Source organism: Populus alba, chromosome 3, assembly GCF_005239225.2.
Source record: "Populus alba chromosome 3, ASM523922v2, whole genome shotgun sequence".
In the NCBI taxonomy this organism is placed as follows: Eukaryota; Viridiplantae; Streptophyta; class Magnoliopsida; order Malpighiales; family Salicaceae; genus Populus; species Populus alba.
This window is the reverse complement of record NC_133286.1, coordinates 12,991,491-13,009,414: the sequence shown is the minus strand read 5'-3', so window position 1 is coordinate 13,009,414 and position 17,924 is coordinate 12,991,491. Positions and strand designations below refer to the sequence as shown.

The 17,924-nt window shown below is 39.6% G+C and overlaps 3 protein-coding genes and 1 non-coding gene across 5 annotated transcripts; 3 read left to right on the top strand and 1 right to left on the bottom strand.

The window, feature by feature from the left end:
* Window positions 1-785: 785 nt before the first annotated feature.
* Window positions 786-6,092, top strand: LOC118051753 (protein ABCI7, chloroplastic). The gene is made up of 3 exons (XM_035062476.2): window positions 786-1,943; window positions 4,696-4,955; window positions 5,572-6,092. Exons 1-3 carry the CDS (start codon window positions 1,068-1,070, stop codon window positions 5,891-5,893), a joined length of 1,458 nt encoding a protein of 485 aa, XP_034918367.1. The 5' UTR covers window positions 786-1,067; the 3' UTR covers window positions 5,894-6,092.
* Window positions 6,093-6,619: 527 nt separating this feature from the next.
* LOC118051781 (U6atac minor spliceosomal RNA) lies at window positions 6,620-6,749 on the top strand. Its single transcript, XR_004688095.1, has one exon. It is a non-coding gene; the product is annotated as a U6atac minor spliceosomal RNA (small nuclear RNA).
* Window positions 6,750-6,794: 45 nt separating this feature from the next.
* On the top strand, window positions 6,795-9,357 carry LOC118051756 (pentatricopeptide repeat-containing protein At5g46580, chloroplastic). The gene has a single exon (XM_035062478.2). It carries the CDS (start codon window positions 6,926-6,928, stop codon window positions 9,077-9,079), a length of 2,154 nt encoding a protein of 717 aa, XP_034918369.1. The 5' UTR covers window positions 6,795-6,925; the 3' UTR covers window positions 9,080-9,357.
* A 109-nt stretch (window positions 9,358-9,466) lies between these two features.
* On the bottom strand, window positions 9,467-16,991 carry LOC118051755 (protein phosphatase 2C 29). 2 transcript variants are annotated; one of them, XM_035062477.2, is made up of 4 exons: window positions 14,858-16,972; window positions 12,194-12,307; window positions 11,100-11,364; window positions 9,467-10,445 (listed from the first exon to the last, which is right to left on the bottom strand). In XM_035062477.2, the coding sequence occupies exons 1-4, from the start codon at window positions 16,697-16,699 to the stop codon at window positions 10,321-10,323; spliced, it is 2,346 nt and encodes a 781-aa protein (XP_034918368.1). In that variant the 5' UTR covers window positions 16,700-16,972; the 3' UTR covers window positions 9,467-10,320. The 2 variants fall into 2 exon arrangements, 1 of the variants encoding a protein (XP_034918368.1); XR_004688084.2 differs by lacking the exon at window positions 9,467-10,445 and having other exon boundaries at window positions 11,225-11,364; window positions 14,841-16,991.
* Between the last annotated feature and the right edge of the window lie 933 nt (window positions 16,992-17,924).

Genomic DNA, 17,924 nt, shown 5'->3' with positions numbered 1-17,924 from the left:
GCTAGCGATGAACTAGCTTAACAATTGGATTCAACTGGGTAAGAATATGTAATCTAACCATTATGGTCAAACAATGTATTGAGTATTAAGAAATCTCAAACAGACAATAATCTTTGGTATCGAAAATGACATGCGATTCTTCCCTAAAGTGGCAATATTTAATAGCAGAATGTTATAGAGCTTCTTGGATGTCTTGCTTCGTGTTTTGCGTTATCAACGACTGTTGAACAAACGTAATGTTGATTTCATTGAAGAAGAAAGGACAAAGGGCGATCAAAGATTCCGCACTCGATGACTTGAACCCAGAAGATATGATGGTCGACGAATACGAAAGCCACAGTCAAAAGTAGCCCCCCATCCGCTATTTGGATATCGTCATCATGAGGCTGTTAGCTCCACAGACTAACTAGCTTGAATGAAGAAATGGGCCATACTCTAGCCTAGTTCTAAGATCAGAACCCCAGCCTAAGCTGCATAGAAACACCTTGTTATGAAATCAAGACCGAGAGGAAGATCCATATCCATGGACTATCATGACATGAAGCCTCTATCAAATAAGGAAAATTGAGTGCATTCAAGTGGATTGTAAAGTAGATAAATAAAAATACAGAAGGGTAGAAATGCATCGAAGTTGATAGCTGCAATTTGTTTTATGGATCCCTTGTTATTAGGATCTGAGGTTGAGTTAGAGATTGAGCTGGGCCTTTTCTTGTCCTCAGTTCCGTTCCCTTGCCTCAATACGACTAAAGATTTGAGACAGTGTTATTGAGAAACACTCATTTGGAATATTTGGAGAGCCAGTTGGTAGCTTCACAAGTTCACGTAATAACCCCAAACTTCTGGTTTCACCATCTCCCTCTTCTCAGGGGACATATATTGGTGATTGGCTTGGGAGTCAAGGCATTATTGATTGAGATTCTACAAAACTAAGACAGTACTTTTATTAGTGAAAATCCTTTAGTTTCAACAGCTTTGTCACTTGTGTTGTGTGTCTTTGTTTGAACATCTAGTCTGTTATTTGAAGCATCGTCATCGTCATCGTCATCGTCATCGTCATCGTCATCGTCATGTCTGTTTCAGCTTTCACTCCCCAAATTCACACACCCCTTACAATTAAACCCAAAATCAAGCACAAACAGAAACAGAAGCCCAAAAGTTTTTCACTTTCCACAACCCCAAAAACACAAGCAAGTTTCTCTGACCCTTTTGTTCTTCAATTAGCCGAGACTCTTGAAGATTCCCTTTCTCCTTCTGTCTCTCTTCAAAAACTCAGAGATTCCTCCTCTGAATCTCTTCTCTCTACTTCCTGGCCTTCTCGTAAAGATGAGCCCTTTAGGTTCACCGATACTTCATTCATCAGGCACTCACAAATCGTTCCAATCACCAAACCACCACAATTAGATTATTTACCAAGCATTAATGGGGATACCCTCTTGCCTAATGTTGTTATTGCTGATGGGTTTGTGTTAAATTCTATGTCAAAGGTGTCTACTTTACCTGATGGGGTTTATGTAGGTGGTTTGTTGAGTGATTCTAGAGATAGAATTGCCAAAAGAGTATTGGAGTTTGTAGGTAATTTTGAATGGGGTGATTTTTTTTGGTCAATCAATGGATTAGGAACTCCTGTTATGACTGTGGTTTATGTTCCTGCTGGTGTAAAGGTGGAGAATCCAATCCATTTTAAGTATGTTTCAGTCGAGGGAGGAGAGGAGGGGTCTAAAAAGTTGCCAGTTTCGAATCCAAGGGTGTTTGTAGTGGTGGAGGAGGGAGGGGAGGTTGGGATAATTGAGGAGTTTGTGAGTAAAGAAGGAAATGATGATAAGCGTTATTGGGCGAATCCTGTTCTAGAAGTGGTGATTGGCAAAGGAGCAAAGGTTCGGCATTCTTATGTGCAGAGTCAGTCCTTAAATTCTGCTCATATAAAGTGGACTGCAGTGCGACAGGTGATTTCGTTTGGTTTTTCTTTCTTTCTTTCTTTCTTTTTTGCTTACATATTTTTTGCTTTCTTTCTTTTCTTTTCTTGTTTAGTAGCTAGCTAAACATAGCATGTGAAGAATATAATCATGTTGGGAGGATATGAAAATGGGCTCAATTCGCGTGTAAACAGGTCAAATTGCTGTATAATTAGTTTCATGTTTCGACACAATTGAACTTGCATATGCTGCTGAGTTAAAGAAAGGTTTTTATGGAACACCAAGTAAAATAAGAATCTCATTAATCAAATAATCATGTAATTCTTGCTAGTGGAATTGTTAGAAGCCATCTATTATTTCGTTACCAATTCTGATGTTTTAACACTTTTTGAATGATTCAAGATTCTATATAATGAAAACTTTGACATACTGAAGTGAAGTTTCATATGGAGTAATGGAAGTTGGCTATACACTTCTTTGTTTTTGGCTGAGTGTTTTCAAAACTGCAATTCAATTAATGGTTTTCAATTTCAGATCCCAAAAAGGATTCTGTATTTGGCTATTCTTAACTCTGGAGATGAAGCAGCAGTTTTCTTTATATGGAGGTCATCATTGTTGTTCCAAAGACAAAATTCACAATTCCTTTCTTGCGATTTGTTCGTTCTGCTGTGGGATAGGATTTAGAATGAAGACTGTTTTGAGAGAAACTGTTCTTTCAATAATATACAAGGAGACAAGGGGTGATGGGAGACAGGTATGCCTTTGAGGAGAAGTTGGCTAAGTAATGATGTCTCTTGCTAACAGATGATGTTGTGAGAGAGATTGTGTATATGTATTATGTTGAACTAATTTTGACTTCAATGAGCATTTTTAATCTAGAGACAGTTTTGTGTTGGTATGGGAAATCTGATCATCTCAATAGAGATTCTTCCCTAAGTTAGTCTTTACCAAAAACATTTGGTTGCTCTGGTCATCTGATAAGCTCCTCCTCACCCATCCTCTCAACTCTAACCACACAAGAAGTGACTTGAGTTCATGTTACACATCAATGATGAGTGAGGGCAGATCTTGGTCTGAGGTTTTTGCGTTGATTATTTCTATTCCTTCCTGAGGAAAGCATCCATCGTTTTTGTGCTTCATACTAACATGCTTAAGTTTTTTATCTCTTACTAAAATGATTCCAATTATTATAATTTTCTTCACTTATCTTCGAGGCAGTTGCTGTGGGATGGGAAAATGCTCTTGCATCCATGTAGAGTGTGCTTTGTGTGTTATTAGGAGTGCCTACTTTTTTTCATGATATCCAATCAGGTTGGAGTGGTTGTTTACCTTTATTTTTTTCGACTTTTTTCTATGTTATAGTTTGGAGAATGTTTTGTTCACCAAATTGTTCTGGTACATTCTTCCCTTTATGATCATGCCAAATGTGTTTTTTTTATTTTTCAACAGTATCTGTCATGAGAGGTGTTTTAGAGATGGATAAATGCCAATTAGGAAGCCATTTTTTTTCAAAAGCCTGGGATTACTTTGAAGTTGCTGCTGGCTGTTGCATTAGTTGAGGGATTGCTTAGGCACAAAAAAGCTGGTGAGGTTTCCAAGCCTTTGGTATCTACTTCCCTGGATTCTTTCTGTTCACTTGATTAATTTAGTTAATATTCATAATTTGGGTGGTGGTAAACTCTAACTATGCCATGATTTTTGGTGGTGGCACATATATGGTAGAGTCCATTGTGGATGTTAACTGAAACCGAGGACCTGCTTGCATGCATGCTAGTTGAATGACATGGATAATTGTCCTGCTTCTTGTGTAGACTTGATGCATCGGCAAAGGATGATGGTTGCAGTAGGTTGACAGCCAGCATAAAACTCAGTCATATCTCATGCATGGATCCTATTGTTATATCTATTGCAGAGTTGATGGGCTTAGTAGATCCAGTTCTCTAAATGCAAATTTGGATTCTCAGTGGCCTGTATTTTATACATGCATTAGATATACACGTAACATAATCTCGCTCTACTTGACTTTTTAGGCTAATAATTATGTGGAGTCATCTGGTATCAATCAACAAAGAAAGCATGGAATGAATCTGAAGGGTGAATATTAGGTTAGTTGGAGCTGATCTGTGTTGTTTTCAAGACCAAAATTGGATCAACCTTGAGCTTTTCTAGGTTGTTTCTTGCTGATAACCTTGAGCATTATCTTAATCTGCTGGATGGAGTTTGCTTTAAAGTGTTTAGGATTACCTGAGAATACTGTTGGCCTTTGAAAACTATGGTACGTGTAGAAATATTGCTGGTTTCATGGGAATCTTCTCTTTTGTGTTTATGTGAAGCCATTGAGGTTTAGGGTGAGAATATAGTTATGGATTTCAAAATAGAGGGCTTGTCTTGTAGAGTGGTTAAATTTGTCTTTGAGTCTTATATCTTTACCTTAGAAACTCACTTAGTTAAAGGGAATATGAAGGTAGCAGGTTATTTAAAGTGTATTTCTTCAGGAAATGTTAATTTTGGTTTTAATGTCCCAGGTTCTGTGTTTTGTTTCTCACATGGTGCTTTTGGAATGAGACGTGGGAATGTCTTAAATCTTCCTCTTATTCATACAAATATTTGATTTTCAGATTAAATCTTACCTGGATTGTTATACTTACCTCAGATTAATTCTCAGGCCTATTCAATGATTTTCGGGTGATGAATTTATCCAGCAACAATGAATTTGACTTTATCTTCAGGTGATGAATTTACCCAGGTACAATAAATTTGACTTTAAGTGGATCATTTGCAGGAAGCAGCTAGTTCCTATGAGCTTGTAGAGGTAAGCACTGGCGGGAAATTGAGTAGGCACAATCTCCATGTTCAACAATTGGGCCCAGATACAGCAACAGAGCTATCAACTTTCCACTTGTCTGTTGGTGATCAAACACAAGATTTACACAGTAGGCTAGTCTTGGACCATCCAAGAGGTTATTCTCAGCAACTTCACAAGTGTATTGTTGCTCATTCACAAGGACAAGCTGTCTTTGATGGGAATGTAAAGGTTAACAGGTAAGGCTGTTGTGTCCCATCATATGTGGTTTTTGTTGCAACATTTATATTTTTTTCCTTCATTGTTTGTTAATCTTTATCTTTCTGATGCCTCATTACTATTCCCGCCCTCATGTTTTGGATATTCCTGAAATTTTATTGATTTGAATTCTAGGTAAATAATTATAATGCCTATCATGATGACTGTTTCACATGATTGCACCTAATTTTAATGCAATGATAACTCAAATACAGTAATTTTATGGAGCTTCTTTCAGTAAATTGTTGCTGCAAGCTTGTCAAGCGCCTAGACATTTTTGTTCAAAATAGTTATGAAAATTTATAAAGTTGGAAGTGTTTTGCTGTCAATTGGTCTTACATGCATCAATTGGTCTCACATGTGTCTGGAATTGGAAAGATGAAAGTGCAAATTTTAAGTTGTACTCGCATTCAGCGCTCCAAAGGATGCTCATTGTGTTTCGTTGGTAAAGAATGGCAGGAGAGAATACTGATTAGTTAATGTCATTCTATCAGTTACCTTGTACATTTTGCTCGCTGATATAACAAGTGCAAAGCATCTTATTGATTGGTCCTTCTTGGTGTATGCCTTTCTTAGAACTATATTTCTTTTCTGCAGATATGCACAGCAGACAGATGCGGGACAATTAACAAGGAGCCTCCTCCTTGAACCACGTGCAACTGTGAATGTCAAACCCAATCTCCAAATTATTGCAGATGATGTCAAGTGCTCCCATGGAGCTGCAATAAGTGATCTGGAAGAAACCCAACTCTTCTACTTTCAGGCACGTGGCATTGACCTAGAGACAGCTCGAAAAGCTCTTGTATTTTCCTTTGGTGCTGAGGTGATTGAGAAGTTGCCCTATTCTTTCATCCGGAAACAAGTCGAGAATCATGTCAAGGGGTTGCTGGGTTCCTCTTTCAAGGGATCCTCGCATTGAGGGGTAGTGGATGTTTCGCAAACTCGTGTTTTGACAGTTATAAATTGCTTTGCAGAGGGATAGTCACCACCAGTATATTTTGGCATGCACCAAGTAGCTGGTAATGTTCTCTTGGGGTTTCATGTATCCAACGATGAGGAGGGATGTTGTGCTACCATCAAAATGCAAAATTAATGCAGATTTCTTTTGTTGTTTCAAAGCTGTCACTGTTATGAGCTACGGTGGTTATCCAAACGGTAGACAGAAGAGAGGAACCACCTGGAATTTTATTTAACAAAATGCTCACAACTTCAGTCCCAAACTCGCAAGTAATGTTTGCCGCCCTTACCATCACTTGGTGCATACTTGTGTCTCTCTGAGGAATAGCTCACCGAGACAGAGGACGATGGATTTGATTAGGACGACCCAAAACTGATTTTTTTCCCCACTTAACATAATATAATAATAAAAGCAAGCTCTCTCAGACGTGCATAAATTAATCTCTTGACCGGTGGAAAGAAGAGTTTAACCAAATATATCCAAGAGTTTTGTGTCTGAACCCAAGATACATGTTCCTCCACCTCCATAATCTTTCATACTCGAGGCAGCAGTTTTGATTTCTTCCAAATTTTGCACTAAAACAATATTTCAACCAAAGCCAAGGCTAGCCCACATCTTGGAAATCCCACATCGTTCAGTTGACAATATTTTCCCTCGTTTTTAATGCCTTCTCTAAGAGAGAAAACCGTGTTCGTAGAAAGGAGAGATGGTTGGCATCTCCCCTGACAGGGATGGGAACAGCTTTCGAGCTTCCCTGTTACCACACATCCGGTTAAGGCTCTCCACCTTATAGGTGGATCTATAACCAATTTTTTTTTTTTTACTTTTTTACCCCTCAACTTGATTATATAGGGCTTCTCTCCTCTTCAGCATCCATGTAGATTAAGATAAGGTGTCCAAAAATATCGAGAGGGGCAGGGCATAAACATCTCCCGCTCCAAGTAAACTGATAGATATTTTCTTCAACCAGGGAGTGCTCACTGCGCCTGAGTAATGGCTGCCAGTCTTTCTACAGCTCTCGATGTCCATTTTACAATACCAAAATCAGATACAAAGAGACCCATTTTCTTCACTTCACCAATCAGGCATAACCCCACCAAGAAAAGACTCGCCATTTCTTGCAACTCTTCCGCCTCAGAAACATCATCCTCTACAAAACCACCACAAAATATGTCAGAATCACCCAGTCCCAAAAACCCTTCTTTATCTGACCAGCTCAAGCCTCTCTCCGCAACCACTCTCTCCACCAAAGACCATAAAGCTCAACTCTTGTCAAAACCCAAGTCCACATGGGTCAACCCCACCAGACCAAAAAGGTCAGTGCTTTCACTTCAAAGGCAAAAGAAGTCTCTTTACTCTTACAATCCTCAAGTTAGAGAGTTGAAACTCTTTGCGAAGAAGCTGAATGATTGTGGTTCTGGTGAGGATGAGTTTGAGTCTGTTCTTGAGACGATCCCATACCCGCCAACTAGAGAAAATGCTCTCTTGATACTCAATAGCTTGAGGCCATGGCAAAAGACTCATCTTTTCTTCAACTGGATCAAGACCCAGAATGTATTTCCCATGGAAACCATATTCTACAATGTCACAATGAAGTCTTTGAGGTACGGGTTGCAGTTTGATATCATTGAGGAGCTTGCTAATGAGATGGTAAGCAATGAGATTCAGCTTGATAACATTACTTATTCAACTATTATTACTTGTGCTAAAAAATGCAGTAGGTTTGATAAGGCTGTGGAGTGGTTTGAAAGAATGTATAAAACTGGATTAATGCCTGATGAGGTCACATATTCTGCTATTTTAGATGTTTATGCTAAATTAGGCAAGGTTGAAGAGGTTTTAAGTTTGTATGAGAGAGGGGTAGCTAGTGGGTGGAAACCCGACCCTATAACATTCTCTGTATTGGCAAAGATGTTTGGTGAGGCTGGAGATTATGATGGCATTAGGTATGTTTTGCAAGAAATGAAGTCTCTTGGCGTGCAGCCTAATTTGGTTGTGTATAATACATTGTTGGAGGCAATGGGCAAGGCAGGGAAGCCTGGCTTGGCCAGAAGTTTATTTGAGGAGATGGTGGACTCAGGGCTAACCCCGAGTGAGAAAACATTAACTGCACTAGCTAAGATTTATGGTAAGGCTAGGTGGGCCAAGGATGCCATGGATTTATGGGAACGAATGAGGTCAAATAACTGGCCAATGGATTTCATTTTATACAATACGTTGTTGAACATGTGCGCAGATCTTGGCCTCGTTGAGGAGGCCGAGATGTTGTTTGAGGATATGAAGAGATCAGAGAAATGCAGGCCAGATAGTTGGACTTTCACTGCTATGCTAAATATATATGGCAGTGGAGGGAATGCTGATAAATCAATGGAATTGTTTGAAGAGATGTCGAAGTTGGGTATCGGGCTTAATATAATGGGTTGCACTTGTCTGGTTCAGTGCTTAGGGAAGGCAAGAAGAATTGATGATTTGGTTAAAGTTTTTAATGTTGCGATTGATGGAGGGGTTAAGCTTGACGATAGGTTTTGTGGTTGCCTGCTCTCTGTTGCATCGTTATGTGATGAGAGTGAAGATGTTGCTAAGGTCCTGGCTTGTTTGAAGCAAGCTAATCCAAGGTTGGTTGCCCTTGTGAGATTGATTGAAGAAGAAGAAACTAGCTTTGAGACCCTGAAAGAAGAGTTTAGGGCTGTTGTCAGCGACGCCACGGTGGAAACAAGAAGACCCTTTTGTAATTGCTTAATAGATATATGTAGGAAGAGAGATCTCCATGGGAGAGCACATGAGCTGCTCTATCTGGGAACCCTTTACGGATTATACCCAGATTTACACCACAAGACTGTAAAGGAGTGGAGTTTGGATGTGCGCTCGCTGTCTGTGGGTGCAGCTCACACTGCACTTGAAGAGTGGATGGGGACCTTGACCAAATTCGTGCAGCGCAATGAGGAATTGCCGGAGTTATTTTCAGCTCACACGGGTTCAGGAACTCACAAGTTCTCTCAAGGCTTAGCCAATTCCTTTGATTCCCATGTGAGGAAACTTGCAGCACCTTTTAGGCAGAGTGAAGAGAGAGCAGGTCATTTCGTGGCCACACGGGAGGATTTAGTAACTTGGGTGCAATCAAGGATTCCGTCTTCGGCCACAGCATGAACCGCAATGCAACCGCACAGCCCAGATGGTGCGTTAAAATATTTCTACTGCACTGCGTCAGAAGAAATAGGATGCCCCGTCATGATGCTTCTGTGGGTGCTTGTTTGGTTTCAATTTATTCTGGATGTTGGAAAATGTTATTGAGATGTAAGAAATACGATGGTGTTTGCTAATGGCTATTTGGAGGCAACTGCAATTATATTCATGCCAAATGCACTCGGTAATACTTCCTAATTGTTTAAATAAATAGATCAAGGTGCTCTTTTTGTTTGCGATCATTATTGTTTTTATTTTTGAAGATTGAATTGCAATTACGTTTCATCGCATGCAAGCACCACAATTATTGAATCAAAACTAATTTTTTGAAGCACAATCTGAGGATTGCGATGCCTTCAATTTAATTTAATTATAACAGAGACCAACATAAGATGGTTAACAATCTTTTTAATCTTAACCAAACATTGTTTGAATGCTAGCTAGTTTACATGAAATGTAATGACTCAAATCAGAAGTCATGTGATGAACCAACCTCATGCCAAACAGGACCGCGCCGCGGAAATAGAACTACCTCCTCACTTCTTCATCCCCTACATCCATCCTTATTTCATACTGTAATTGCAGCTTTCGGTTCCCTTTGGGGCGGTTGCCGCTGAGAAGTATGGCCTTCTGCAACAATTTGTTTGTACAGGCAGAAGATAAAAATTCCACACGAGGAATGTGTAGATAGCTCCTTTTTTCTATTAAACCGCAGTGGAGAAATCCACCTTCAAAATTACAACTCACCTTTAACTAGGCATTCTCCTAGTTCAGTATACCCCCCCAACCCAGATTACAAGCATCTCCCCCCTTTCTTTTTGCTCTAAAAGAAGAAGAAATATGAAATGAAAAGAAAGAAAAATGAAGGCAACTAGGAATGGAGAAAGCCTCCACCTGAGCAAACATCTGTCTAAACGCAGAAGGAATAGGAACTTCCTTTTCTTTTTTCAATTCCTAGAGCATTTGCTAACCCCCATCATTTCCTCTGGACATCTACGAGCTATAGACAGCTACCTGGCATTAATATTTGCCCATATCATTTGGACTTCACCCCTGTTAACTGTATACCACCCCAAGAAAATTTCCATGACCCATGAAAAATGGGTCACTGCTTACCAAAAAATCGACTTGAGAAGTGGAACTGCATCCCATATTGTGTAGGAAGGTCATCAGCAATGGAAACACTGTCCCATGCACGAAGACTTTTAAAGGTACTTCCCCGATGATTTCCAAATTCTTCCTTCAAGTGATATTACCATAACGGTAACATCATCATGGTACTTTCGGCGATCCCCTTGCGGGATGTCCAGTAATTCATGGAAATCCATTCCTGCAGACAGTCCATGGAGGTTGAAAATCAGCACTGCTCAAACAGTTGGAAAATACAGTACATGAATCAACTAGAAAGCTTAAACTATGATAAACATGAAGAATAGAATGTACCAGTCTTATTTATTCCACATGAATAAATAATGTTCAAAGAAAATCCCCAGAAATAGTTCACATCTCTTAACAAACTTGGCATTTTGATATGTTACAAGAAAAAAAACAAAGAGAAAACACGAATAGTGGAAGAACCATAACAAGAATAGTGAGAGAACCATACTCCCCCTTGAAGACCCAAGTTGCAGAATATTATTTGAAATCACATCGCAAGCAAAAATCAAAACCAGGATTCAGAGGGCAGAACAGGAAAGCATGAAGAGCAAAGGCTGGTCCCTAGATAAAAGTAGAGTTGATCTAATATCTGCTACATAAATTTGCAGAATCACATAAGTGGGGTGGCAGAAATTACAGCACAACATCACCTCCCATCTTATTAATATAGATGAGTTTTTAATTATGTGGGTAGGACATTGGGTACCCTATATTTTTCTACAAGGCTTTCTGTGAACCTGAAATGTTTCTCCAATTATATACAAGTAAATCTGGATGTGATATCAAGCAATTGTTATGAATAGCAGGAAAAAATAACTTGGTGTACCAGCTTTCTTGGCTGCACGAGAAAGAAGCTCCTCTATCAGGTGCTGTGCAGGGTCTCCCTCAGGAAACTTCTCCATGAAACTCTCAACATGAAAAACCACTTCCTGATTTGTCAGATACTGATATAATCCATCAGATGAGAGGACTAAAAACTGATCTCTTGGACACAGTTGATGATGATGAAGAGAAGGTGAGCAGGATATGTATGGTGCGGTGCCAATATACTCATTTCGGAACATTTCCAGCAAGGCATCATTCAACTTGGGCTGTGCCAACATAAATTGTTATGTAAGTCAATAAGCATCAATAACACAAGATCCTCAACTGAGAAAAATATCTATTTAAAGGCGCGGTTGTTTTGCAAAAAATTATTTTCCCGAGGAAAACATATGGAAAACATTTTCCTGAAAAATGAGTTGTTTTCCATTGTTTGGATATATCAAGGGTAATAAGATGAGAAAAACTGTAATGTTTGTAATGAAGCTGGTAGTGTTGCTGATAGCTATTGTGGTAGTGTTAATGATGGTTACAATTATAGCATTTATAATACTAATGATATTGATGATAATAGTGGTGGTCAGAGGATGATAGTTGTTGTACTGATGGTGATGATGACAATAATGATGAAATGATAATTAATTTAATAACAAGGTGGTTGTGGTGGCGGTGGCAACAATAGTGGAGGTGGTGGTGGTAATGGTGTTAGAGAGTTATGGTGGGATGGTGATTAAATAGTAGTTATATCAGTAATAAGATGTTGGCTGATGGTGGTGGGACCATGGTTATGTTGATGGTGGTTGTGGTGGTGGTGGTGGAAGATTATAGTGGGGTGGGTGGTGGTGGTGGTTGTGGTGGTGTTGATGAATATCATGAGTTATAGTGTCACAGAAAATTGGTGAATATCATGAGTTATTGCGTCACAGAAAATACTTTCCCCTCATTCACAAGGTTAAAATATTTTCCTCCAAATTGTAACTATTTAGGGGTTAACTGGAAAATATTTTTCATAATTTGTTTCACACTGAAAAATGGAGGAAAACATGTTCCTATTAAATATTTTCAGTGAAACAGAGTCTAAAAACTTATTTCACATACCCTTTTCAGAAATCCAGCCCCAAAGGCTCTGGTAACCTTCAAACGACCTTTCACCCTGTCATTCACAATACACTGGTTATCGTCTGGGTGCTCATTCTTGATTCTAATGACTTCCTGCATAAGTAGCGAAGATGAAAACTTATCAGCCACTTCATCTATCAATAACAAGACTCGCAATAGGATAAAGATTAAAAAGTTACAATTGATGCTACACATGATGAAGCAGATCCTTTTTTTCTTTTTTCCGAGTGTAACAGAAATTTGAATATCTACTCCTCATCACAGAAAATTTATACAGGTGGCAAATCTTCATGCTACCAGACAAAATTATAAAAAATACTGCAACACACTTCAATCATTCCAGAACAAGACAGTGATAAAGTAATTGTCTGGTTCAACCACAACAGCAAAGTCATAGCAAGTTCAGATGCTTAATTCTCTACGCTAAATAGCAAGGCTCTCAAACTTTCATGCAAAGTTAAAGGCATCAACTATTTCCATACAAGTATCTCTTCCAGACATAAACATGTGTCCCTGCCAGCTAGTTTTGAAGTTGCAAACAAACCTTGGGACCTATCATTAGAAGCCATCACTCTAACAGCCTCCATACATGGTGAAGACCATAAAAAAAAGTTCCCTAAAACAGAATATCCTATCTGTCAATTCAAGCTCTTTAATGTCATCAAATTCCTAAGTCTCTTTAATGTCCATCAAATTACAACATAAGAATTTCTTCTTAATTACTCTATCAGCCTTGAAAGGACAGAGAAGACAGATTTGAGGTATTTACAAGTTTTGACAATAATTTGAATTGATGGGAAAAATTGTTATGTATTCCTGTAACTAACACAAAAAACTGCTCAAGAAAATGTAATGAGCATTTGCACCGAATGGAAATGATTCCATCACACAAATATACTAATATATTACAGCCTACGTCACACTTGAACATATATGCCCTAAGCACGACTTGATGGACCGTAGAAGAATAATATCTTTTAGTTTAGCAAGCAGCAGATTGCCAAAATGCAAGGAGGCCACAACTGTACTAGACTAGCACAAGCAGTCACTAAAGAAACAAACTTCTATATTTATGCAAGGTGAGCTTATAGCTAACTGTGCACCTTTGATGGAAGTGTTATGTCACCTCCTGTTGAGATATGGCTATGCTCTAGAACTATAAGCACATGATACAGAATCAGTTTGCTACTTGACTTTCCAAGAAAGTTCCAATCAAATGTCTACAAAGGCAAGGCTGCTCCTTGCAGTAAATCTTCTACCCGGACACAACCACTGGAGGAGGGAAAAATTATACTGGTGCAATTAATTTTAAGCAACAAACAAAGATTGACGTTCATTGAGAAACTGCCAAATACTAGGAAATGCAAACAAAATAACAAATTGAATTGAGATTGACAAAGGAAGCATCCAACATTCCAAACACTGGCCAGCTATGAAAATGAAACTTACAAGGAAGCTTCCATGCATCTCCCTTGTTTCTATCCTAAAAGAAGATATGAAATAACAAACAGGGAAAGTGCAATGAATAGGAGAGGATATGTGGCATGCCACTCCATAACATGAAACAAAGCGAGGCAGATTTTTTCTAACAATTTAATTGTGATAAAAAAGTTTCAAATGCAAAATGCTTTTGTTTAGCAAACAGTAAAATAAGAGGAACTACGGAATATAATTTCCAAATTTCCGATTGTTTAAATATCATGTCCGCATGTTAAAGAATGAGATTTTTGACAACATCTAAAATCTACAAGTCAAAATAGAGCATACACTTTAAAACAACTATGGTAAAACAAAAAAGGGAAAAAAAATTCAGTCCGCAACTTGTCACACAACAAGCAAGGTCAAAAGAGCAATAAATTCTCCTAGCATCATGCTTTAATATCCCAAGTTCTAGTAATTAAAGTATCAACATCGAGAGCTAAAAAATCACAGGATAAATAGTTTCTTGGCATCATTAAGGGTTAGTGCAAGGTTCTCGAGGAAAGAGGTTAGCTTGAAAAGACAACTAAAGATGTCCTCCAATCTATGATTGTAAGTCATAATGCCAAACTGTCAAAACTAGAAGGAAAAGAGTCAAAAAGGTATTGAATGTGGAACCGAAGAGTCATGCCACATCAAAGTATCAGAATCTAACCTTGGGCATTTAGATAACATTCCAAGTAGAGAACTGGCATCACTAAGATACTGAAGGAAAAAAGCAAATAACTACAGAAATGCATGAAACTGTTGTAGGATATGGATACCGTCCTGCATTTGAAAGACTCAACAAACACCCTGATGACTAGATGTTACTCATAGATCAGTTTAAGGATCTAAAGAAACTATTTCTTAAACTGAAATTCTAGACACCTTTGCACATAACTTCATGGAGCTTATTGCGCAACATGATAGTAAAAGTCAAAGCAAATATATGAATAGCAATACCAGTATTATCCTAATGATTCTAAGCACCCGCCACTGTTCAAGGAAAAAGTAAGATTATTAACTAGTTAACATACAAAGCCAGCCCACCATGGAATTTCTACCAATTTAAAGTCAACATCATATACAACTAGGTAGTCGGCAGTAATCAAAGACAGCATACAACCATTAATAAAACTAGATGAGCCAAGTAAAGTTGATTTACCAGAATTGAAAACTTACTTCTTCAATGCTTGTGCTGTGATCAGTAGATAGCTGCAATGCAGTCAATCTCGTTTCAATTATTGCCTCCGTGCTCAGTTCATTTTCATACACACTAGAACCAACTTCTTGTGGCTCATACTGGGCAACAATTGCCCTGCTATCACCCACATTCATCACATACACATCTTCATCCCTCATCAACACAGCCAACAAACACGAGCCCATCAATGCCAACTCCGGATTGGTATCCAACACCTTATCTGTCATGTCCAAGTACGCTAATTCAGTCACCTCTAACGCCCTTGACAATGCCCCCAAAACCAAATCATGGTCAACAGGTCCCGCCTTCCATTTCCTCTTCAAAACCCTTTCCTCTACTTTACTACTCTCCACCTCCACCTTCTCCTTTCCCTCCAATCCGAACTTCCACGGAAACAACTTCCTCTCCTTATGTTTCGACAAACCTTGTTTCAATTTTGACAACAGTAACCACCTTCTGCTAACAGCTGACCCTGCATTACCTACACTAATCGCATCATCAACAGAAAAGGCAAACCTATCAGACCCGGAAAGATCAAGCCCATCTTCCAGATCATCCTCCGCTAGGAACTCCCATAACCTCCTCCTCCGGTTACTAGCTGTCCCCTCCGTCTCCTCTGGTTGAAACGTAACCCTCTTCACTCTATCCTGATTTACCGCATTAGATTCCATTCCACAAGATAAGCCGTCGTCGTCCTTTTTAACATAAATTTCCTCTAATGGATCCGCTTTTGACACCAAGTTGCATTCACTTTTGACAATTAGACCCTTCACGTCACTTGCACCACTCTTTTCCACTAATGGGTCTGTTTTATTTTCAATTCCTTCCACATGAATGGTCTCTTGAGGCTCCTCTTCAACAACCTCCCAAAACAAACCTTGAAGTTCATTAAAAACAGCTCTATAAAGATTCCCCATCAAGAACTCCGGCGCATCAGGTCCGTTAAACCCATCATAAATCCCAACAAACAACCACCCGTGTTCCTCCGATACAACCACGTGCACTCTATCCTCTCCTGCCTTCCCTAACGCCCACTGCACGTTATCCCCTTCTTCTCTCCCCTCCATCTCCTCAACAGTCCCCGAATTCTCCCTCCGGTTCACGAAATTCAACACCGGAACAACCCACGGCCGGCTCTTCTCCGAAATATTCCGATACATAGCCTTCTTAAACCCCGACATGCCCTTCCCCCTCCTCTTCTTGTTTTTTACATAAATGCCACCAAGTGGAGCCGAGAAATGCACCCGCCCGCCACTTCCATCGGTTGTTCCACTCGTATTCGGGTCAAGCGGACCCGACAATGCGCCTCTCTCAATCGGACCCGACAAAAAAAACCCTCCCCCTCCACGTGGCACTGGCTGTAACGGCAACGCGCTAAACGACGCCGTGCTCTCAAATCCATTCACATTATTCACAATACTGCCAGTATTATTAGCCCTTGCACCTCCAGCAGAATAAGTAACAAAGCCGCTAGTATTGTTCGAAGAATTAATAACATCAATGGCATCGTCGTAAATATTGTCAAGTTGGAGGACGGTTCTAGGAGTGGAGGTGTTAGCAGAAACGGAAGCACCGGAAATGGACTTGAAGCCGGTTTCGGGTACGGGTACGGGCCGGGCCGGCGAAAAACGGAGAGAGTGGGAAGGAGAGACAAAGCGATCGGAGGGAGTAGGAGAGAGAAAGCGGTTAGAAGATCGGACGTAACAGAATGAGTGGCCTAGGGTTTCATCTAACGGTTCAGAAGCAGTGAAAATCAAGTCCTGTTGGTTGTTGTTTGGCGGTTTGAAGCAAGGGAAGAGTGTGGAGAGTCCACTTCCCATCACATTTGATAGTCTCCTCTCTCTGTCTCTCCTCCACTTTCTGTTTGGAAGCTCAGAAACTCAGAGAAAATGAGAGAGAAAATTGAATCTCTCTTTTCAAGTTTCAAAGAGAAAGAGAAAGCAACTAAAGTGTAGGGGGAGAGAGAGTGAGGACACTTGTTTATTTGATTTTCTTTTCTTTTTTTATTTCGTAGAGGGAGGAAGGGGAGGGGGGGAGAGAGAGAGTTTTTGAGCGAGTGAATTTGAAAATTGTTTTTCTGTTTTGGTGATCTGTTGGGTGCAGTTGTTGTTTTTTGGTTGACGGTTACACCTGGCGATTTTGAGCTAGAGGATAATATGTGGGGTCAAGTTTGGGCAAGCCACGTGGCAAAGCGCCAGACTGGTATTTTTGACATTCAGCTTTGAAATGAATGTGTGTTACTGTGGGTTTATAAGGAAAAGGTGGTTGAGTCAACGAGAATGAGTTAGCTTTGGATGGACTGGAGTTGTCTGTCTCTTTTGGACTGAGAGGGGCGTTTTTGTCTTCCTAGCTTTTGCGTGAGGCGGTGATCTTCGTTTTTGGGAAAAGCCCGGGCCCAAAACGGGCGTCGCATTGCATCACATTGACAGCTATGCCCTTAAGAGTGTGTAGCCATTGATCTTGAGATTTTTCTTAATGCTAAGAACACTCCTTCATCAATGGACGGTAAAAAAACAATATTAGTTCGAAACCGCCATGTAATTGAAATTTTAGTTCGAAACTAACTGTAGTTTTTGCTTTTAATATGGAATAGTAATAAAAATAAAACGAAAGCGGGGAGAAGAAAAAAAATAAAGGGCAGTAATGTCACGAAAGAACAGCCACAAGAACCATGGAATATAAAACAGGGTGCCCTTGACCTTGGATGGGCCCAAATCCACCCTAAGAAAAGGGCAATCACACATCTGCATCGCTGCTGCTGCTGGTGGCGGTCAGGTATCTTTCATTGCCACGTCATCAAACAGTACATAAAACGTTGGACGACCAGGATTGAATCTGGCAATAGGGTGAGAAAGTTGTATTTGTCTCGGCATATGAGAAATCTAGCGGAGGAGGAGTCAAAGGACACGAATTCCTCTTCACTCATCCTTGTCTCGCGTAATCTGAAGCTCCCATTAAAAAAAAAAAACAAATTTTGTAAAATATACTTTGCTATTGTTGTTTAGTATTTCGAGTCAATTATATTTTTATTTTTTTAGTTTTAAA

Coding starts and splice junctions, on each gene's coding strand:
- LOC118051753 (XM_035062476.2), top strand. CDS start 1,068: ATGTCTGTTTCAGCTTTCACTCCCCAAATTCACACACCCCTTACAATT. Junction 1,944..4,695: donor AGTGGACTGCAGTGCGACAG/GTGATTTCGTTT, acceptor GATCATTTGCAG/GAAGCAGCTAGTTCCTATGA. Junction 4,956..5,571: donor GGGAATGTAAAGGTTAACAG/GTAAGGCTGTTG, acceptor TCTTTTCTGCAG/ATATGCACAGCAGACAGATG.
- LOC118051756 (XM_035062478.2), top strand. CDS start 6,926: ATGGCTGCCAGTCTTTCTACAGCTCTCGATGTCCATTTTACAATACCA.
- LOC118051755 (XM_035062477.2), bottom strand. CDS start 16,699: ATGGGAAGTGGACTCTCCACACTCTTCCCTTGCTTCAAACCGCCAAAC. Junction 12,308..14,857: donor ACAGCACAAGCATTGAAGAA/GTAAGTTTTCAA, acceptor CTACTTATGCAG/GAAGTCATTAGAATCAAGAA. Junction 10,446..11,099: donor TCGTGCAGCCAAGAAAGCTG/GTACACCAAGTT, acceptor GACTGTCTGCAG/GAATGGATTTCCATGAATTA.